Source organism: Podarcis gaigeae (assembly GCF_964106915.1).
Source record: "Podarcis gaigeae genome assembly, chromosome: 7".
NCBI lineage: Eukaryota > Metazoa > Chordata > Lepidosauria > Squamata > Lacertidae > Podarcis > Podarcis gaigeae.
In genome coordinates this window covers 25,434,739-25,457,759 of record NC_139683.1, presented here as the reverse complement: position 1 = coordinate 25,457,759, position 23,021 = coordinate 25,434,739, and the positions used below count along the sequence as shown (strand labels likewise).

General features: G+C 43.7%; 1 protein-coding gene across 4 annotated transcripts; it reads left to right on the top strand.

Moving 5' to 3' along the window:
* Positions 1–156: 156 nt before the first annotated feature.
* On the top strand, positions 157–21,085 carry PLEKHF2 (pleckstrin homology and FYVE domain containing 2). Of its 4 annotated transcripts, none has more exons than XM_083749845.1 (3): positions 219–438; positions 14,733–14,886; positions 17,088–21,085. In XM_083749845.1, exon 3 carries the CDS (start codon positions 17,102–17,104, stop codon positions 17,849–17,851), a length of 750 nt encoding a protein of 249 aa, XP_083605971.1. In that variant the 5' UTR covers positions 219–438; positions 14,733–14,886; positions 17,088–17,101; the 3' UTR covers positions 17,852–21,085. The 4 variants fall into 4 exon arrangements, with proteins under 4 accessions (XP_083605970.1, XP_083605971.1, XP_083605973.1 ...); XM_083749847.1 differs by lacking the exon at positions 219–438 and adding an exon at positions 494–779; XM_083749846.1 differs by lacking the exon at positions 219–438 and adding an exon at positions 14,255–14,392.
* Positions 21,086–23,021: the final 1,936 nt, after the last annotated feature.

Sequence of the window (23,021 nt, the reverse complement as noted above, 5' to 3'; positions counted from 1 at the left end):
CGCGGGGGGAGGCCAGAGAGCTTCAGGGGAGAATGACCCAAGGCTTTGCTCGAAGGGCGCCCCGTGTGAACCCATTCCCGTGCGCCCCTTCTCCAGCAGGGAGGGCTTCGACCCTTACTCCCCCTTCAGCAGCGCCCCCCCCCCCGGCTTCGACGGGCGCCTCTCCCAAGATGGCGCCGGCCCCTCCCCTCGGCTCTCTTGGGAAATCGAGCTGGGGCGGGATGCCGCCGAGGCTCGTCCTCCTCGCCGCTTGGAGGCCGGCCCAGGGTCTTGTGTGTGAGAGAGCGTGTGTGTGTGAACGCGCACGAGCGGCGGGCGGGGCAGCGGCGGCAGTAGCCCGACCAGCAACGGCGGCTGAAGGAAACCGAGGGAGAGCGAGAAGCAACAAGCTGCGGACCTGGGAAGCGGAGCGAAGGGAGGGCGCGCTTCGGTTTCTCAGTAAGCGGCGCGCTCGGGTCAGGGGGGCGCGGGGAGAGAGCAGCCGCCGTCCCCCTTCGGGGCGAAGCCGAGAGCCGGCGGAGGTGGTGCGGAGGAAACTTTCTCCTCCCGGTCCCTGGCGGATCCGCGGCCATGTTGGGATCCCGTCTGTTCTGGGGAGCGAGGACGGCGGCGGTGCGGGGAAGGGGGAAGAAGGAGGCGCCCCACAAAGACCCGGACGGCGTCCCTTGACTTAGGGGCGGCCCCGCGGAACCTCCCTCCGGAGGAAAGGCGGCTCCAGCTTTGCCCATTGGGAGCCGGCGTCCCAGGCGCCGTCGGGGCCGTGTGTGTTTGTGCTTGCGGTGGGTTTCGGGCGCGCCCTGACTCCGTCGCGCACAGGCGGCGGCACACGACTTGGCACGGATGGGGGACCCCTGCCTGGCAGCAGCAAAGGGCGGCTGCGTGAAAGGAGAGAAGAGGGGACGTGGCGGCCTCCCAGAGTCTTAAAATTTAAACCGGTTCCCCTTTTAAGTGACACTTTCCGAAAGTAGTGGTAGCCGAAGCTCCTTTCCCCCCTCAAACTCTGGCAAAAGTGAGAAGCGGCCGCCCCCTTTCTGCGTTCAGTGTGGGGCTGAGATCAAGTGGCTGCAGCTTAATTGGCACCCCGTGGATGCCTGTGTGCAGGGGGGAGTGTGTGCACCTCCCACTCCTCAGCGTGCCATTGAGTTTGGGTAAAATGAGGCGTATGTGGTCTCCCCCCCCCCCAGTAAACAAAGCGGAAATCATTTCCCACTTCTCCAGAGAAAATAGGCTTCCCGCTCAGTTCTTCTCTTTTATTCTCGCACTGGAATAATAGTGTTTTGTTTTTTAAAAATACCCTATTTGAGATTTATTTTTCTATTGGTTTGCTTTTAAAGGCTGCCTGTCAAAAGTTGCGTGTGTTGCGTTTCCCCTCTTTCCCGGGCGAGTTTCGTGATGGTGCGTGATTGTTTTGCATCAGGAGGCAGGGAACTTCCTGTGACTGTCAACAAGGGTTAGCAAAGCAAGTGGATTCCGGTTGGAAGGAAGTTAGCTCTCCTAAGTTTTCTTCTGATAGGCTGGGCTTGGCTGAGATGTTGTTCATGCCAGTGGTTTTTTGTTTTAAGTTTCTAATGCCATGGCATCCTGGAGAGGGTGCCAACTTTCTGTTAGCTGCTACAGAAATAAGAAGGGCTGGTTCTTTTCTTGTGTTACCTGTCTGCATTTGGGATTTCATTTGCTTATTTATTTAGAGAACCCATACCTGCTTTTCCCTTAAAACAGCACTCAGTGCAGCCTGTGAAAATTACTATCGACAACACAGGCAAGTCTAACACTTAAAAATGAGGCAAACAGTTTTATAGGTGTAAAGTCACACAGTGCTAAACATGGCTTTTAAACAATAATGATTGTGATAAGTCTATTGAAGTGGTAAGTCAATTGAAGCGATTAAAGCCTTTTCCCCACATTATTCAGATTTTATAAAAAAATTGCTTTCTGTTATCAGTTAAGATAAATATGTTACCTGAAAATATTATTTTTTTTCTGCTGTTGTAACTTACATTGGAATATATTGGTCCGCTACTGTTTCTTATATTGATGGCCATGAGACCTAACAGTTTCAAACTAGCCAGTACATTTTCTTTTTCCATATTTACATTCAGATAACCTTGTTTTTTTATTTGCGTAAATATTTTGCAGTGCAGTCTTACACCTCCTCCCAGATCAGCTGATTAGAGAGGGTTAGGAAGGAGGGGAGGCACCTCCACTGGTGAAGAAGAACTTGGCTGATAGAGGACTGTTGAGATCCCTCCCATGCATGCAAATGGCTCCATGTGCATAGAACTTCAGTTGGTGGTTCTTTTCTCTCTTTTGCCAGTGGTGGTTCTTTTGCCAACAGTAGCTGGCATTAGACACTAAAGTGGGATGACCTGGGGCAGGGGTGGGAGAGAGGCAGCCCTGGATCTGATAGATTCAAGGTCCCTTTTTTCCAGGTCAGAATGCTCCATCTTCCCTGAAACTGGCTTAACTAATTCCTTCCATGTAGGAATATAGAAGGGGCAATTTAAAGAGAAAAGCTGTTTGAAGGAAAAGAAGCAACAGCAAATTCCCTTCACCTTCTGGACTGGCCAGCACAAGCTGGCAGGGCTTCAGAAGTGATAGTAGGTGCACCACTCAGTGATGTGGGGGCAGTGATGTGCTTTATTTTTCTGCAGAAAACTGTTTCATCCATTCTTCAGTAACAATGACTGTCAGTGTCCCTTCCAGCTCTACAATTCTATGGTTCTATGCATTAGTTAGCTGTGACTTATATTTCTCCAGGGTTGGTTTCATATAGCATTGGGTGATTGTCTTTTGGCCCCCTAGCAGTTGTGCAGTTTGGGTGCCGCAGGGTATCATATTGTCCCTAGTGTCGTGTAACATATATATGAAGTCATGGGGATGGTTATTGGGAGATTTGGGGTGAGCTGTCATCAGTATGCTAATGATCCCCAGCTCTCTAACATCTGAACCAGGAGAGGCCCGGGAGTGGTGCCTGGACTTGGTGGTGAGCTGGATGAAGGCCAACAAACTGACTGAATCTTGGCAAGACAGAAGTGCTGTGGATGGGTGATTCCTGAATCCATATAATTTGTCTTCCCTAAATGGAGTCATATTCCCCCTGAAAGAGTGGTTTTATAGTATGGGAGTGTTACTGGATGCATCTTTGCTGCAAGAGGCCCAGGTGACCTAGGTGGCTAGGAGTTCCTTTCACCAGCTTCAGCCATTCCTGAATCAGGATAGTCTGAGCACTGTCATCCATGTACTTGTAACCTCCAGGTTGGATTAATGCAAAGTACTGCAGGTGGGACTGCCCTTGAGGTTGATCTGAAAGCTTCAACTAATGCAAAATATGACAGCTACAGGGTATCTCCACCATGCTACACCACTGCTGAATTAATTGTAATGACTGCCAGTTAGCTACTGGACTACTTTCAAGGTGTTGATTTGGGTGTATAAAACTATATACCATATTGGTCTGAATATAAGCCTCACTTTTTCCCCAAATTCCAACCGTGAAAAGTTATAAAGTGTGGCTTATATTCCCAACCTTACGGTATTGTAGCCAGGAGCGCAAGGCAAGCAGCGCCAGGAGTGCGGCCTCTCCCCCAAGGCCGGGAAGGGAGAGAGCAAAGAAGGGGAAAGGCCGCTGGCAACACAGTGGTGTCCGTCCCCCCCCCATGTAGCCAGGAGCAGCGAGGAATGGAACAACTTATATTCAGGTATTTTTTCTTTTTTTTCCTCCCTCCCTTCCAGTTTTAAAGGTGTGGCTTATATTCGGGCCAATACTGTACAGCTTGGGACCAGGATTGTCTCACTCCTTATATAGTCACTGTGCTCTTTTGTTGAGGGCCTCCTGCAAATGCCATGTTATCAGGAGGTCCATTCCACACTGTATAGGAATTGGGCCTCTAGAACTGTGGCACCTGCCCCTTGGAATGTCCTCCCATTAAATAATAGGTGGCACTTTGGTTGGCTTTTTGGCACCTCCTGAATTCCTTCCTCTTCCAACAAGCCTTTTAAGCAGGACTTTTCCCCAGTCTGCATCTGTATTGGAATTGCTTTTAGATGTTTTTATTGCTGGTGTACTTGCCGCTCTCAGCTCCTTTGGTAGGACAGGCAGGATATAAATTTAATACAGTAAATACCTCTGTTCATAGTTCAGCAGTGAAAGGCCGAATGCTTGCCAATGTATCTGTGGAGGGAAATATATCCAGTTCACTTCATAACCTACACATATATTGGTAGGCTGCTGCCAGAAGAGGCTTTTTCGATGTCTGTTTAACAATGAATGTGTTTTCTTTACTACCTATGTATCTTGAACATAATACATTTGACATTTCCTTTTCAGGAAATGAATGCTGGCATGTATGAAGGTGTAACTGGCTTTCTCACCAGCTGAGATCTTGGGCCAGTCCTGGTTATTAATTTTTCATACCAGCATTCACAATTATGAGTTTTGATCTTGTTCATGTAGGTGGCCTTGGACCTGTAGTGTAAGATTCTTCATTTTCTGTGTTTTGATAGGAGCTCCTGTCACATTTATGTTTTCCTTATTTCTAAAAAAGACTTAAGCGCAAAATCAGTATGTGAAGTACTTCATATTCTGCCCACAAAAGTTTCTTTGCTTGTTAGCCCACAAAATCTTGGAAGGATGTAGGCCAGCATTTCCTAACCTAGTGCCCTCCAGTCGGTTTGGACTGTAACCACCATTAGCCTCAGCCAACACAACTGTGGCAGCTGGACCTGATGGAAGTTGTAGTCCAAAGCATTTGGAGGGCACCAGGCCGGCAAGGCTGCTGTGACAACATGTAGAAGTCTTGGTTCAGATGAAGTTTTTGAACTCTTTTACGTAAGCCCGCACCCCCCCTTTAATAAGTTTTTCCATATGTTCATACAATATACAAAAAGCAAGAAAATTAGAGAAAGGAGGCATGAAATAGTAAAAGCATATCCTTGCCAGATCTAGTGACAAACAAATCAATGGTTGCAGTCTTTACACATCCACACAGGAAGTGTAGAGGGAGTGGACAATTTTAAGGCTCATTGCATTCCAGTTAGGCATATGTTAACAATAGAACTAAAGATTTGTTCTTGAATTGTCACAAACTTGAAATGATATCTTTAATTCCACAGGAGCATGCATTAGTTGGTTAATCTTCCTGGAGGAATACAGTTCTAAGTGCAGGCTTCATTTCTTATATTTGTATTTGGACTTTTGTGTTAGCTGTTTACTTGAACATGTTTGTACATTTATGATTTATTTGTTCTGGCAGCTGAAAATCCTGTTTGTAGAGATAAAAAAATTATGTGCTTCCTCCTATTATGTGATTTTTTAAAATTGTGCGATGACTGCAGAAATAACTGCACACATTTACAAACCTGTTTGGGAATATCATATATTGGCTTAATAAGCTGCAAACATTTTGCCAAAGCATACAACCCCTTCCATTCTTCCTTCTCTGACTGCAGCAATCAAACCTGGAAGTCTACAGTTATCTGTAGTTTACCATATAATCCGAAATGGAAAATTATGGTTACCTGGTTCAGAACAAGTTGGGATCTCAAATAAATATCTAACTTATATGTGAGCTATTGACTTGTTCTGAACGTGGTGGGCATACTTTCCCAGTTAATTATTAATTTGAGACTTAATTTCTATGAGGAGGGAAGGGGCTGCATGTGAAGGTTAAAAGGCTTGAACATATTTGTTAATTAAGCAGAGATATAATAATCTGAATATGACCAGTTGTCAGGAGAAGTTTTTAAAAGACAAAACAGAGCCAACATCGCTCTGATTTATCTGAAACAAACCCGTGTTGTTAAAATGGGTCCTGTGCTGCCATAAGATTCCAGATATACATTTTTGTATGTAATGAACTTGTTGAGAAGTGTAAGAGCTTTGTTAGGGCCGTTAACGTCAGAGCTGAAAAAGCAAAATTTGTTGCGGCCGACGCATCAAAGGTTTGGGGGCCCCAGCCCTAAGAGCACCAAATTTAGTTTCATTGGGGAGCAAAGACTTGCCTTTTTAAGGACATAAAGAGTCTGCTGAATCAGGCCACTGGCCCATCCTGTTCTAGACCAGCATCCTGTTCTCCCAGTGAGCGACCAAATGCCTGGGGAAAACCAGCAAGCAGAACATGAGCACAAGAGCAGCCTCCCCTTCCCTCCTGCAGTTTCCAGCAACTGGCATTCAGAAGCATTACTACTACAACTGTGGAGGAATTACGAAGCCATCACGGCTAAGTAACCATTGGTAGCGCGTTCCTCCATGAATTTGTCTATTAATAAAACAGATCCTCTTGCGTTTCTAATATAAATACATACCGTACTTTTCTGTGTATAAGACTAGGGTTTTTTAAAACTAAAAAATAATGTTAAAAGGGGGGTAGTCTTATACACGGGGGCAATCTCCCTCCATTTTCTTAATTTTGAGTTTCCCAAAATAGGGCGCGTCTTATACACGGGAGCGTGTTATACACGGAAAAATATGGTACATTTTCATTTTAGACAGTGACCCAAAGGCTCAGAGGGGTTGGTTAAGCCTTTAAGGCAGCAAAAAGAAAACACATCTCTTCCCAATACTAGGTGACATCCATTAACGGCTGATGCCTCTTATGTCCGGTAGGGTGGAAGGCTGAGAGCCCAAACAGGAGCCTCAATGACAGGCAGAGCCAGCTGTTCGAGTTTTGTCCCCGACCTCTTCCCTGTTGAGTTCTACAAAGGCATCAGCTAAAGGCAAGGAAGCTGAAAGGCAGTGCCGTCCCCTGTGCTGGTTGTAAGTAGCAAAGCGCAGACAGGGCGAGGGCAGGCTGAGGTTAGTGGGCCAGAGCCCCATTTGCCCTGATATACCAGCCTCCACTCTGACATCCACTTGTGTCTTGTCTGTGAGCTGAACAGACAATCTTCCTTGCCACCCTCCTGTAACTCCCACATGCGCCCCCAAAACTTCACCAGAGGGTTGGTGGACCCTGCCAGAGGGGAGGGATGAACTGCAAAGGGAGAAGAGGAAGGGGAAGTTTCATTACACGAGGGGCAGTCGCGCACACAGCATTGCATTTTGCCAACCGTGTAAGTTGTTTTAATGTTGATAATTTCTAAAGTGATACGGCTTGCCTTTCGGTTCCCTTTGGCTACTATGTAAAGTAAATATTATTAAGAAAAATGGCTACATTCCAAATACTGACTAAAACCCTGACTTTCTAAATATGTTTGGCAAGATAAGCTTCTGTGTTCTTGCCTCGAACCTCAGATTAAGAATTTCATCAGTATTCATTGACTACATTCCAGAAGCTTTCAGTAGACTCGTTCCATTAAGTTTATTTAGTTGCTGTGAGGATTAAAGCATGCTTGTCACATTTGTTTGTGCTTTTTCTGCACCTGATTTAGCACTATGGGAAAATGGAGACTAAAAGCTAAAACTTACAAAATTATCAAGCTTTTGAGAGCATGCTGCCACATTCTTTATAACTAGATACCTCCTTCCCTGAGTTAGTTAGTAATATACTTCAAGGAGGAATGAAAGCTGTTAGATCATGCAACAATTTCTGTTATATTAGTTATTCAAGTGGCAGCTTAAAAGGTATTTCCAGTGGCAAATTTTTCTTTTTAAAATGTGGTGTTCTTAGTTTCTCACGGTAGTAGTGTAAGGGAAATTAGGAAGTTATTTTACTGGATGTAAATAAGATAATGGATTCAAAAACATTTGTTGACTGCATGTGCTACTTTGCATGTGCAATCAATAAATGTTATCAAATTCATTTTCTTGACATTTACCTCCAGTAAGGGAACCTCCTATTCTCTGCTATTTAATTAATGGACACCTCCGTGGATAGGGCTCATATTTGGATAGAAAGAAGGCAATAAATTGCTTATTAGTAAAAATACAAGAAAAACTTTTTGCTTGTAAATTTGCTGTAGAGGACTATGAGTCACCTTTTTCTATCTCTCTTGCCTATGCAATTAAGAGTGAACCACATTTTCTGAAGCGATTCCTGGTTGGATAGAGAAATTTGCACTTGGTGTTGGAGACCACAGATATTTAAAATAAGGAGAATGCTGACTTGCATTTTGAGTTATGGACCGTGTGCAGAAGTATGCTGCAAACAATTTTTAGCCCATAGGGCACTGGCAAAGGAAAGGACAAGAACTCTGTGCTGGGTGCAGCTGAGGGGGCTTCTCTCCTCTTAACAGCCTGCTTGCTTTCTCTGCTGGGTGCAGAGATGGAGCAAAGTACTCCATCCACCTGGGCTGCTTACTCAGTACTCACTTACATGCAGTCCGTTGTTGCCTATGGCCACAAGGCTGAAAATAGGGGCCATATTGCACCTATTTTTAATAAGCATTTCTCTCTATTCAGTTGCTACTGGCATCATTTTCCAAAGGATTAAATTCTTTGGTGTAGTTTTACCTATTTCTTTTACTTTCTTTTGTTGCACATTTGTCTTTTGCGGCTTAGTACTTCCTTGCTGACAGTGGCTGTTTCAGATTTCATTTCCTTTCTATATAACCTCTCAGACCAGGGGTCTGCAACCTTTAAGACAAAAAGAGCCACTTGGACCCGTTTCCGAAGAAAAAACAACAACTGGGAGCCGCAAAACCATTGGGACATTTAAAACAAATATAACACTGCATACATTGTTTCTTAGCCCAATGTTATCCTCGTCATTATAAAAATAACTTTTTTGACACTTTTTAATTATTTTTTGTTTGACCCCTCAGAATTACTCCTCCTCATAGAAATAAACGTTATATTAACAAGTTACCTTTTTTTGAGTGTGTGTTCTTCACTCCCCTTCAAAAAAGTAGCTGCAAATTGCAAAGCAATAGCAGCAAATCAGCCAGCAACAAAGACATGCTATATACCGTATTTTTCGCTCCATAGGACGCACTTTTCCCCTCCAAAAATGAAGGGGAAATCTGTGTGCGTCCTATGGTGCGAATGCAGGCTTTCGCTGAAGCCTGGAGAGCGAGAGGCATCGGTGCGCACCGACCCCTCTCGCTCTCCAGGCTTCAGGAAGCTATCCGCAAGCCTTGCAAGCCCGGCGGGAGTTCCCACAGGCTCACAAGGCTTGCGGGCAGCAGCCTGCAGCCCCAGCGAGTGTCCGCAAGCCTTGCGCGCCTGGCGGGAGCTCCCGTCGGGCGCGCAAGGCTTGGGGTGGCAGCCTGTTGCCCGAAGCACAGGGAGCCCTCCGGAGGGCTCCCCGTGCTTCGGGCGAGTGTCTGCAAGCCTTGCGCGCCCGGCAAGAGCTCCCGTCGGGCGCGCGAGGCTTGGGGCGGCAGCTTGCCGCCCGAAGCACGCGGAGCCCTCCGGAGGGCTCCCCGTGCTTCGGGCGAGTGTCTGCAAGCCTTGCGCACCCGGCAGGAGCTCCCGTCGGGCGCCCGAGGCTTGGGGCGGCAGCCTGCCGCCCGAAGCACAGGGAGCCCTCCGGAGGGCTCCCCGTGCTTCGGGCAAGTGTCTGCAAGCCTTGCGCGCCCGGCAGGAGCTCCCGTCGGGCGCGCGAGGCTTGGGGCGGCAGCCTGCCGCCCGAAGCACGCGGAGCCCTCCGGAGGGCTCCCCGTGCTTCGGGCGAGTGTCTGCAAGCCTTGCGTGCCTGGCAGGAGCTCCCGTCGGGCGCGCGAGGCTTGGGGCGGCAGCCTGCCGCCCGAAGCACAGGGAGCCCTCCGGAGGGCTCCCCGTGCTTCGGGCGAGTGTCTGCAAGCCTTGCGCGCCCGGCAGGAGCTCCCGTCGGGCGCGCGAGGCTTGGGGCGGCAGGCTGTTGCCCGAAGCACAGGGAGCCCTCCGGAGGGCTCCCCGTGCTTCGGGCGAGTGTCTGCAAGCCTTGCGCGCCCGGCAGGAGCTCCCGTCGGGCGCGCGAGGCTTGGGGCGGCACCCTGCCGCCCGAAGCACGCGGAGCCCTCCGGAGGGCTCCCCGTGCTTCGGGCGAGTGTCTGCAAGCCTTGCGCGCCTGGCAGGAGCTCCCGTCGGGCGCGCGAGGCTTGGGGCGGCAGCCTGCCGCCCGAAGCACGCGGAGCCCTCCGGAGGGCTCCCCGTGCTTCGGGCGAGTGTCTGCAAGCCTTGCGCGCCCGGCAGGAGCTCCCGTCGGGCGCGCGAGGCTTGGGGCGGGAACAAAGGAAAATGCGCCTCCTCCCCTCGCCTCCACCCCGCGCATGCGGCTCCGGAGCCGCAGGTTGCCGACCCCTGTCTCAGACTGATAATTGTTAATGAGTACACTCCCGATTTAATGCTCCAGAGTAACACAGAGTGGCTTAACCTTCTTATCTATTTTGAGTTGCCTAGAGATTCATGAATCAGTCGCTGGCTAACTAATCTTCTGAATGCATGCACTTTTGTGATGATTAGTAATCCAAATTTAAGTTTAGATCATGGCCAGTTCAGTTAGCTGTGTCTCTTATACAAACAAGGTGTGCTCTTGAAGTGGTCATTGAACAATAACAAAGCACCCTGAGTCAGGCTGTAGTATCTACTTATCAAAGGAGGAAGAGTGACATTGTCATTCCTAGTGGGCTGCAACTGTTGTGAGATGCGGCATAATTTAGATAGGTTTAGTTTACTTTGGTCCTGTTGGGCAGAGGACATTGTGTGTTGAAACCTTGCTAATTAATTATAGTTGTGTCTGGCGGGAAAGTTTGGACTTAATTTAAACGTAAAGCAAGAAAAGTTTGGTCTTTCTTATTTTCTTTAGGAATAAGGATAGCATAATCTAGAGAAAACTATTTGGTATCCTGTGGATATTTATACAAAAACATCTCAACTCCTCCCAGTTTAGCTTGTTCTACCTTTTGTGCCCCCCAGCTCCACCAATCCAGACCCATCTGTGTTGCTTGTGTATAGTATGCCGCTGGTCTCTGGGCTAGGGCATTCCTCTGAAATTGACAGTGCATGAAAGAAGCACAAGAAACAGTGGTGCCTTCCTAAAACTAACAATAAACCAACATTAGGATAAAGCAGCAACTCCTTTTTGCAAAGAACCGGACCTTTATCTTTATCCAAGAGTCCTCTGGAGGTTTCTTCATTGGAAGTGGTTGCAGTGATTGTTAAATGCCAGACCTCAGCTGCACTGAGGCAGGATTCATCTCCTTAAGGATCTTTTTGTACTAAATGTCTCCTTGGCAGGACGATTGATTCCACACTTGGAGACACTAGTTTCGTAATCAAGGTAAACACAATATGCAGTAAACAGCTTTATACTTTCCTGATACTCTTTTGATTCAGCGGATCACCATGCCAGTTCAAAATCTTCCCCTCTTTTATGTTATGGATATTGTTTTGAAGTAGCATGATTTATTTTATATAAAGTCAAGAAACCAGTGTAATTCTATTGGTCCGATGTCAAGCAGATCTTTAATTAATAACATAGTCATTTTAAAAGACACTTAAATCCTTGATGTGTGTCTATGTGCTCTGCATCTGTCCAATAACTCAGGCTGCCTGTATTATGCATTTTCAGTTGCTCATTGTTTTTATATTCATAGAGAGAACACCATCTTTTTAAAGTGTTGGTGAGCTGTCTAACACCTTTCACAGACAGGGCACAACTTTAAGAAAATTGTGCACCCAGTTTTAACTAGCTTTGCAAACAGAGTGTTTGAAACATCCTAGGGTTTGTGTAAGTATGGTTAGTACTGGTTCAGATGTAAGGAAACCAGGGTTATCTGGGGCATACAGACTGATGATTTGGCAACACTCTTCTGATATACTGACTTTGGAAGCAGTATGCATGCACCTGATTATTAGATTCACCTTGCATCTCTAAAGTTTTCCATGAAGCACAGTGAAAGATGCAGTGTCAACTGTGAGAAGTAATGGGTGAGGGTTGTGGGACAGAACTGAAACACTTTACAGTAAATGCTTTACTATGCGGTGGGATCACCGAGTAAAAGCGAATAGAGTAACAGTTGGATAAATTTAGCAGTGTAGTGAATCTAACTTGAGTTCTTGTGGTTAAATACGTGGACTTCCTCCACATCATCAAAATTGTTCAGTGTGCTGCATTTTTAGCTTGAATTCTGTTCTTCACGGTACAGTTAGTTCACTTCCAGAACATTTTAACTAGTTATTTACATTTTCTTTTTTTCATTTATTTGGGTGGTTTATATTCAAACCTCCGGTTTTAGTTTACAAAAAGTGAAAATTACAACAAAACACATTGGAGCAAAAGCATTAGATGCCATGTCAATTTGAATTTTTTTCAAATCCAAATAACAAATGTTTGGGTGATGCCACTATTTATTATCATATGTGCATTAAGCTTGCTGCATGCTTTACCAATTAATTTATTTGTATGGGAAGTATGATCTAACCTTATTCTGAGGGATGTATAATTATTGGGTGAGACAGAGAAAATACGTGGGATGCCTATCCAGGCTCTTAGCATTGAGAGTAACCAATATATCCTGTCATGGATGGATTGGTTGGTCCAGTAGGATAAGAATTTACACTAGAATGACCATCTTCTATGTTTTCAAAGACTACCCTGTTTCTCCAGACACTAGTCTGGTGAGGCTAGATCATGTCAGTTGACCTAGTGAGTTGTTGGACTGTGTGTATGTCATTTGGCAGTAAAGGAGTTAGAGGTACAGAAAAAGTGCTGTGATGGCATTGATTGGATGGGGTGCATAACTGATGAATGTGCTTTCCTGAAAGATCCTCTTAAGGAGAAGTTTCGTAATGGGCTTGCCATTCCAGAATGTAAACAATGTACAGTAAAATTGATATGAAATTCACATGTAGTCTCATTGCTCTGCATGTGAAACAGTAAAATGTCTTGCTGTACTTTGTTTTTAAAACATGGTATGGCAACTGGGGGCAAAATACAATTGCTTCATGTGCCGATCTAGTTAGCATCATGCCTCGGCTCTGCAGCTTATGGAATAATTTTATGTTTAAATCATCATTGGGTAAAATTACTTAAGAAAAGGCTGTCTCTTGCACGGAAGATTAAGTCAGCTGAGAATCATGAGCTTGTTATAGCATAGTGTTTGTACTGTTGCAAAGTCTTCAATGAATAGCAATCTTCTTGTGGGTAATGCTGAGGGAATCTTCCCAGGAAATCCCGCAGGTCCTACGACAGCAATAGCAGATTATGTAAAGCTGGTTATTGTCGAAGACCTAACTGATGTAACATAAAAACATAAGAGTCCTGGTGGATCAGACCAAAGGCTTTGCTTTCCACCACCAAGTCAGGTGCATTTAGCAGGGATGACTTTTCCTGGGCAGCTCAATGATTGTTGAACTCTCTTCCAAGGAAGGCTAGACTGGCCCTGCCTCTACCAACCTTTAGGTGGGAGGTTGAGAAATTTTTGTTGCACCAGGCTTTTAAATGTGTTAATTTATCTACTTTAATGTGCTTTTTATTTGCATTGATGTTTTGTTATAAACTGCCTTTCTTTTTAAGGATGAAAGGTAGTATAAAATGTTTTATGAAATAAAATAGCCCACAGAAAGAATTCTAAATTTATAATTTAGCATAGATTATTCCATTCCATTATTCCATAAGGGACATGGGTGGCGCTGTGGGTTAAACTACAGAGCCTCGGGCTTGCTGATCAGAAGGTCGGCGGTTCGAATCCCTATGATGGGGTGAGCTCCCGTTGCTCGATCCCTGCTCCTGCCAACCTAGCAGTTTGAAAGCATGCCAGTGCAAGTAGATAAATAGGTACTGCTCCAGCAGGAAGGTAAATGGCGTTTCCGTGCACTGCTCTGGTTCACCAGAAGTGGCTTAGTTATGCTGGCCACAGAACCCAGAAGCTGTACGCCGGCTCCCTCAGCCAGTAAAGCGAGATGAACGGCGCAGCCCCAGTCGTCCGCGGTTGAACCTAACGGTCAGGGGGTCCCTTTACCTTTATTCCATAAGGCTAGAGGGCACATCTTGAGATATTAATCTAACAGAGTTTCTGACAGATTCACATCTACCTTTAATTTAATTTATTATACTGTTCCATCTTTACAAGACCTCAAGGCAGTGTGTATAGTTCGTTCTCATTCTCTCCCCCCCCCCCCCTCACAATCACCTTGGCAGGGAGGTTAGGCTGAGAGGAAGTGGCAGGACCAAGGTCACTTGCTGAGCTTCATGGCTGAGCAAGCATTTTTACTGATTCCTGTAGCTTCATGGGACTACATAGTCAAGTTTTGTGGAAATGGAGTTAATATAATTATAACTTAGTATTAAAGTAACTCTACTGTTACATTCATGTAAAAATTTTACTGCAATCTAGCCATATACAGATTCATGCACAAATTGTGCTTTTTAATCATTTAAAAGAGGCAGACTTGACTGCTATAGCTGATAGTGGAAGTCCACCTTAAGGGATGATTTTATGCACTTATTTGGCTATGTGTATTTCTTTAGGAAGTGATACTTGGATTCAGGTCACTGTTCCTGTTTCGTTTTCCCATTTCTTATTCCCACAACAAGTAAGTGTAAAATTTTTAATTTCTGACTGCTGAAGTTTGATTCTGTAGCCCTGATGGCTGAAGTCAGTGACTCTATTAACTAAGTCCTTTTAAACGTGAGTGATAGTGAATCTGATCCAGCACTGTCAAGTAACATTTTAAAAGCCAATTTGTGACCTTTGTATGCTGTAATAAGCCTTATTTATAACACTGGTGTATCTTAAAACAAGATTTGCATGATAAATTGAGCATTGAAATAAGAAGACAAGGGAAATTTCCAGATTCTCTGTAAATGTTCATGAATTATGATTGCAAAGTGAAGGAATGCAACTGGATACCTGGATTGTATTTTCATTGACAGGCCCAGGCACCTTTCATGGAATTCATTGTGAACTTCTTTGGAGTCCATTTGAAGGAATGGTTGGAATCCAAGACACACATATAAATGGACTTCAGAAGAGCTCACTGTAACTGCCAATCAGCTGACTGGCAGTTACAGCAACTCTTTTGGACAGGTGGGCATAATTATCATGTTAAGTGATTGACAGGTGGCAGCCTTGCCTACTGTCAAAGATGACCTATGGAGAGTGGAGGAACTCAGGATCCAGACTTCCAGCCACTTCCAGCTCCCTACCGTGGTGCTAACTGTCATTTTAGTGCAATGGGAACATGCTGCAGCAAGCCCCGTGCTTCTGCCTGCCTGTTGACTAGGTCAGGCTTCCTCAACCTCAGCCCTCCAGATATTATTGGCCTACAACTCCCATGATCCCTAGCTAGCAGGACCAGTGGTCAGGGATGATGGGAATTGTAGTCTCAAAACATCTGGAGGGCCGAGTTTGAGGAAGCCTGGACTGGGTACTAACCTGCTAAAGAATGGATTAGGCATGCCTCTTGTTTTCATGTAGGTACTTATTTTTAATGTATAGGTATATCTGTATAGCAGAGAGTTTTGTCATGATAATAGATTTCACCCACACCTTAGGAGCTATTTTTGGCAAGTGCATAGTTAGAAACCTAGAAACTAGGGCCCTGGGCTGTCATCTGTATATTTTAAATGTAATAGGGCCAAGTATACAAGGGACTTCACATATCTGCTCTGGAAGGAGAATTTTCTGTAGCTTCTTTTTTTCCTTGAGCAAAGGTCAGTTTGGGTGCATGCTTTTAATTTTTAAATGCAAGTTGGTTTATTATTGCCTAGGGGTATTAGCTTAGCTCTACACATGTGAAGAGGACTTGTTTGCATTTGCTTTTTAAATAACAGACATTAGGTTAAACTGAATTTACTTCATTCGTGAATCTGAACTAATGCCATGTCATTATAGGATGCAGAACAATATGTCAAGGTGGCACTGTGTGTGTGTGTGTGTGTGTGTGTGTGAGAGAGAGAGAGAGAGAGAGAGTGAGTGTTTGGCTGATACCAGAAGCTGGATACACACAAGCTAGTCTTGCTCTGACTTGGGGCTTCACTGGAAACCTAAAGGGGAAGCAAGATCTGCTGGAGTGTTAATGTTGTGAGCCTCCTTCAAAGAAAAACAAACAAACCCTGTGCTCAGGTTGTATATATGTATATATAATACACATCCTAAAAACACCACAGTCTCAGTTGGCCCTCATTCTAAGGAAGCCAAACCCTGGGTGAGCGCTGGAACCCCTGGAGTCCCTTGCCACTCAGAGAATGGGGTGTGCACAACAGTATTTAAAGTAGTGGCCTTCAGAACGCTGGTGCTGCCTACTGCTGAAAATATCATAAAGTTGTAAGGTGGCTAGATTAGCACAACAATATTAGAAATTTAAACTTAGAACGATGTGGTGGTTTTCATAGTTTCCATTTGGCATTCTGCCTTTCTAGTACATTTCTAGGAAAAGGGTATCATGACAAAAGGTTAAAAGACTTTCCACTCTGTGTGCAGTGCTGATGAGTTAACTTCCCTAAAATGAGCAGTATGGGCTCATGGTTTGTTTTTTTTTGCTGTTTTTGTACGCAGTAGCTTTCACCCTGAAGTCATTTCACCACATATCTCTAAACTGGGACTTAGAAAAACTAATAATTGGATATGACAAAGATCAAAAGTTAGAGTTGTGGAAAGGCCACAAAATTAAAATGAACATATGCAGGACATGCAGCAAGAGACCACTCAGGTCAATGGAATAAAGCAGTGTTATTATGGAGAACCTACAATTTTAAAATGGTATCTCTTGGAAGAAATCTGAAGACAGTCAAGTTGCCTTGTGTTGCTCAAATCCTGCAAAGTTTTATAAAGCAGCCTAATAGCCGCCCCTCCTCCCTTTTACTGTCTTGTTATTCCTTGGTAGGAAAGCAAAATAAGAGGGGAGGTACTGGCTCATTCTTGTGTTTAGTCTTCTTGCTTAAGCTGTTGATTAGTTGAAAAATGCAAACCACAGCTGTGGAGGGTGTCAGATAGCAACAGCCACTATGGAAATCTGGCCTCCTTTAAAGACAGGCAAGAGGGTGGCAAAAACTGGGAAGGAAGGGTTTTCCCACTCTTTTCCAGCGATGCTCACCAAATTCCCCCTGTCATTTAAAATAACTCTCTACGCTTGGGGGTGGGGTTAGGGAAACAGCTTAATGGTTTGGTGTGGGACCTGCTGCTAGAGGAGAAGCTGACAGAAAAATGCATGCTGATCACATCTTGCTTGATTTTCATCAATTGGCTGAATAGCTGCAGTGACCTATCATTATTCCTTTTTGTTTTAGGATACTAGTGAAAGATGGTGGATCGCTTGGCAAACAGTGAAGCAAATACTAGGCGAATAAGCATCGTGGAAAACTGTTTTGGAGCCGCTGGTCAGCCTCTGACTATTCCAGGCCGTGTCCTGATTGGTGAAGGAGTACTAACGAAGCTGTGTCGGAAGAAACCAAAAGCGAGGCAGTTCTTCTTATTCAATGATATCCTTGTGTATGGTAACATTGTCATCCAGAAGAAGAAATATAACAAACAGCACATCATTCCACTGGAAAACGTGACTATTGAGTCCATCCAGGATGAGGGGGATCTACGGAATGGGTGGCTTATCAAGACCCCGACTAAATCTTTTGCAGTGTATGCTGCTACTGCCACAGAGAAATCTGAATGGATGAACCACATAAATAAATGTGTTTCTGATTTGCTTTCCAAAAGCGGGAAGACTCCCAGTAATGAACACGCGGCTGTTTGGGTACCTGATTCTGAAGCCACTGTATGCATGCGCTGCCAGAAAGCAAAATTCACCCCCGTCAATCGCCGACACCACTGCCGGAAATGTGGATTTGTTGTATGTGGGCCCTGCTCTGAAAAGAGGTTTCTTATTCCCAGTCAGTCCTCCAAGCCTGTGCGAATCTGCGACTTCTGCTATGACCTCCTTTCCACGGGAGAGATGCCTACTTGTCAACCTACGAGATCGGACTCTTACAGTCACCCACCGAAGCTTCCTTTAAATGATATGTCAGATGACGATGACGACGATGACAGCAGTGACTAAGTAATGAAAGCGAATGTCTTAATATTACAATTGGTATTTGAACCCGAGAGTTGCTGGATGAGGAAACCTCTAGTTGCAGACTCTTCCGAGAGGCCTGACCTAGCCATAAAATCTGCCTGAAAAACCTTCAGCTCAAATGTGCCTCAGTATCTGAATCTCTTAGATATATCATTGCTCTCTTTTCTGCAGGGATAGACTGTTGCAAATATATCCTTTTTTCCAGCTTTGTATACTTGATTTCCTATTTAGGGGTGAGCTGATGATCATCCTTTCCTTCCCCTTCTTTCCCAGCGGGAGAATAGAGAATGAACAGTTTTTGTTCTTTTCTTTTGCTACCAAGAAGCATCCCACAGTGTGTTTGGTAGTGATATCCTACCACTTCTTTTTAATATTGGGGAGGGGGCAATTAAACCAGCATAATGAAACTGGTATTTTTGGTTAGCGGATTGAATAGAACTTCTAACCAGGCTTTGAAATTGATGCTGTGCTATGACCCCTTTTAACATAAATGCATTCTGTAACATTATTAACTTCTAAAACTTTATGCAAGAAGTCATATACCAAGCAGTGCCTTTTAATGACTGCACTGTTGCAGGAAGAAACTAATCCAATGTACCCTCTGTTGTGCAACAAACTAAGAAATAGTTGGTGCTATTGACAATAATTGCTGTTGTGTAACTTGGATCTGAGTAGTGAGGACTGTATGTTACGGCAATTTGAGTTGTGCCCCAGCCTCAGCCCCCAGTACTTCTAATAGGATGCATGAGGGTAGATTAAACATTATTGTGGAGTCTGATGAATACAGCTTGAGCTCCCACACCATGTATACAACTACTCAACTTGGGGACCGCTAATAAATTAGATATTCTTCAAATGGATTTAATATCTTGCTATTTTCAAAACTGTGTGAGATTTTAAAATGTTTATAGCTATCAGGTATTTATAATTGAGAACTGTATTTTGTCTCAGATCATGGTATTTGCTGTAATGTTTTTGATTTGATATTTATAAAATTAATTCCTTAGAACTTACGCTAACCATTTTAAACTTTAGCAATGGGTTTTTAAAAAATAATTAGAATATCTTTTAAAAGCACAACATCATGGGAAAACATCCCAATCAGCCACCCGAAGAGAACTTGCAAAAAAAATCCATCCTTTGTACACAGCTGACCTCGAAATAGAAAAGAAATGCAGATGACTTCATTTTAAATATATAAATCCAGGAAGCAGGGCAATTAGGGCAAAAAGTGTTTCCAATAGAGTATTTTCTTTTTACCTTTAACAATACTATTTTCTATGATGGTGTCGTTTTTAGAGAAGTGTCAGATTTAGCTCTGTGAAGTTTTGTAAAACCCCAATGCATATCTCTATTTTTATATAATGGTAGCGTGTTTAATCAGTTTATGTAAAAGTCCCCTGATGGAATTGTGTTGGGAATTCAGTAGCATCTGAGAGTTTATAAAAAGTGTTGAATATTGTTTGTACAAAAAAAAAAAGTTATAGTATCTAGAATTTCATTTATTAAGTGACACTTTCTGCACTGTTTGCCTCATCTGGCACTAACTGGGCTATATTTATTGAATAAACAATCAATCAATTCTGCATCTTGTTCTAGTCTCCTAGTCTGTAATCTGGCCACTGTAGCACAGAAGTCAGTGTTGGGAAAATGAGATGGGGAGTGCACTCCATCAGGGCAGGATGGTGAACTTGTGACCACCCAGTGTTCTAATCCAGCTTCCATCTGTGATTATTGGCCCTGCAGTTAGGGGTTGATGAAAGTACAGTAGGTTCCCCATCCCAGCATTAGCTGATGCGGAGCAGCTACCATTCACTTGGGGGTTGCTTGGGAATTTGTTGGAGAATGTGCAGCAGCAGTGCCTTCCTCGTTGGTTATGCCAATTTAAAGCTATGGTTTCCATCTTCTATACAGATAACTGAATAGTGCTACCAGGGAAGGAAGGAGCCATGGCGTTAATTCAGGTGGCAGCCCAGAATAAGGCACATAATTACCGAGAACTTTTCTTAAGAAATGCTCCTCAAACGTAGCCAATTGCTCCTCGAATTCCCAAGTTGTAAAGCAGTTCGGGGGATTTGGGAAGAAGGCACTTGAAGGTTAAATGTTTTCATTTTGTAAACCATAGATTAGTGTTACAAATTTCAATGAGCATCGGCCTCTGCATTCCCTCCTCCCCCTCTCCTGTTTGCCAGTTTCAGGCTAACCACACTTTAGCACAAAATGTGGTTAAACTTAACGATGGTGTGTTAGAGCAAGCCAGCTTCAAGCCATAATCACTATGGTCTGAAGATGGCTTGTTTTTTAAATAATAATAATAATAATAATAATAATAATAATAATAAAGATTACCCATGGTTGTTCTGGGTTGGGACAACACAGCAAAATATTATTAAAATGGAAATGACAGTTTCTGAACTTCTCAGCAGTGCTGGAAGGTGGCTGGGAGAGCACACAAGCCCCATGTTTGTTGAGGCTCATGCTTGTAATGCTAAAACATGATTTAGCAGTGCGTCCAAACAAGGCGTTTGACTTGCTGTTAAAGCTATAGATCATTAAAACACTAAAAATCAGATGAGCAATAACGTGCAGTTGATGTCAGGAAATGGATGGCCCTGAAACGCTGAGACGTGATCTCAAGGAAGGAATCCTATGTGCATTTACTTGAGAGGAAGTCATACTGAAATCAGACTTTCTTCTAAGCAGACATCTGTAGGAGCTTGCCGTAAATGGAATTCGTCTGTTTTTTCCACTGAAAGCATAATTTGAAGATTGTTTCTTTTTCATGGCACAGATAGGAACTATAAGGTACATCTTGATATAGTTCATCTTCATTCTTATCCTACGTTGTGCAAAAGATTTTGCATAGTCAATATTGAATGTCATACATGTATTTACCCAATTATTTTTGAATGTTGCACAAACGCTTCAGCACTTTCTACCTGCAAGAAAATTTATCCTCCCATTTGGCAATGTGTTCTGCCTACCTACCTTAACCCCATCATTATCTGTGAATGAAATTCACATTATGCTGCAATTGATCCCTGAAGCTGTTACCAAATTCACATTGTAGGAGAAAATAATTGTAGGACTAGGAGTGTGAAAATAGGTTGCCACTTTGTGGTTCCGTTCAGGATGTTTATTGTGTAAAATAAACTTTTGTCTTGTGTGTTAGTCGAACTTTACAAGGGCTTAATAAATGGTTTTGTAACTTTGTCAGTCTGGGCTGCTTTCATTTTGTAAATATGCGAAGGGTTTTGAATAAGCATGTATTTATACTTTTCTTGTAAGGTATCTAAAAAGGAAAGAGTTTTAAAGTGTCATGTTCAAAAAATGAGCGTGGTTAGATAAGCAACAATTAAGCTGCAGCTCTGTATACACTTAACCTGGGAATAAAGCCCACTGAACACAGTAGGATTAAGAATGAGACGGTATAAGAATGAACTGTAGGGTTATATTTATTTTTAGTAAATGTGCTAATTTCCATTTTCAGACAATAAGCTAATTCCCTTTTTGTTACAGTGAATTTATTCCTGATTTATCTCTTTTGTCTATGTTAATGGTTATTGGAGTGCCAAAAGCTGGTATGTGCCCAGGACTTGCCATCAACTGAACCCTATAATTGAGTGTCAGATTGCATGCAAGCCTGCAATTCTCACTTGCACACCACACACCTCATAACACTGGAAAGATGGGTGGGAATTAGTATATGGCAAGGGAGGAGGGAAGCAAGCCAAAGGTGGCATTTTTTTGTGTAGGACAGCCAGTCAGTTTTTTAAACCAAACTCCGTTGAATGGACCTGAAGGTTTGTTTAATGTACACCAAAATCTGTGGCACTGCTAAGGAAACTTATCATCCCTAGGAAATAGTCCTATGAGCACTGTGTAGTCTAGTTGAGGTTTCTGTCCCTATTTATCAATGCTGCTATTTAAAACAAAGTGGGCTGGAGACATCCAGTGTCTTGTTAATAGCATTATTGCTAAGCCTGCACCTGTCCTGACCTTAATGTTATATTGGCACTAGGATTCAAAATGACAAAGGTCAGGGATGAAGCGTACAGTGTCTGTGAGTATCAAGTGGCTGAACTGGAATAAATGAATGGAAAGATGTTTGCTTCCTCTGCCACTACGTTCAGTAACACCAGCATTGCTTTTTAATACTGTGTGGTTCTTCAGGTATTAACTGTTTGTGCAAAAGTCTGCTGTTCATATCAGTAGTGTAATGTGAAGTGATCACGCACTGAATTTTCACCAGCAGTAAAGGGCAGGAAGCGTTCCCTTCAATCTGAACTATTGTCACAGAGAAGAGAAGGAGCTTGGGTGTTGTGCCTCTCAACTTAAAAATGCCCCAAAGTGACTTTAAATGGCCCAACATTTGGTTTGGCAATAACATAAAGAACTGAAACTCACCATATATATCCAACAGGTTCCGAGAAGCAAACTACATGCAACAATAAATCATCTTGTCATTTTGTTGTGAAATACCAAAATGGAAAGAAAAACTTGAGGAGGTGTGAAATTTGGTTTGTGGTACATTATATCATAGCAGTGCCTTTTTTCCTTTAAAAAATGTTTAGGGGTACTCTCATTTTCCTACTCATATTGAAATACCACCCCTCAATGAGGCCAAACTTAGATTCACAAAATATTTAGGGGTATGCGTACCCCTGCGTCTCAGCCAGAAAAAAGCACTGCATCATAGTAAATTGGGTAATGTGCTCACTTCATTGATTTTATAAAAAGCCAGGAGCCAGGAGCAAGCTCAGTTGGAAATTGGTGTGTGTTTTCCAAGAGAAGGGGGGAATGCAACTTGGTAGTACTTTCCACAACATTTGGGTTATCTTTTAGCTACCGTATTTTTCGCTCTATAAGACGCACCAGACCACAAGACGCACCTAGTTTTCGGAGGAGGAAAACAAGAAAAATATATATTCTGAATCTCAGAAGCTAGAACAGCAAGAGGGATAGCTGCGCAGTGAAAGCAGCAATCCCTCTTGCTGTTCTGGCTTCTGGGATAGCTGTGCAGCCTGCATTCACTCCATAAGATGCATACACATTTCCCCTTACTTTTTAGGAGGGAAAAAGTGAGTCTTATAGAGCAAAAAATACAGTATTTACAAATAAACCACTCATTGGGTAATTGTGTGATAGGTGA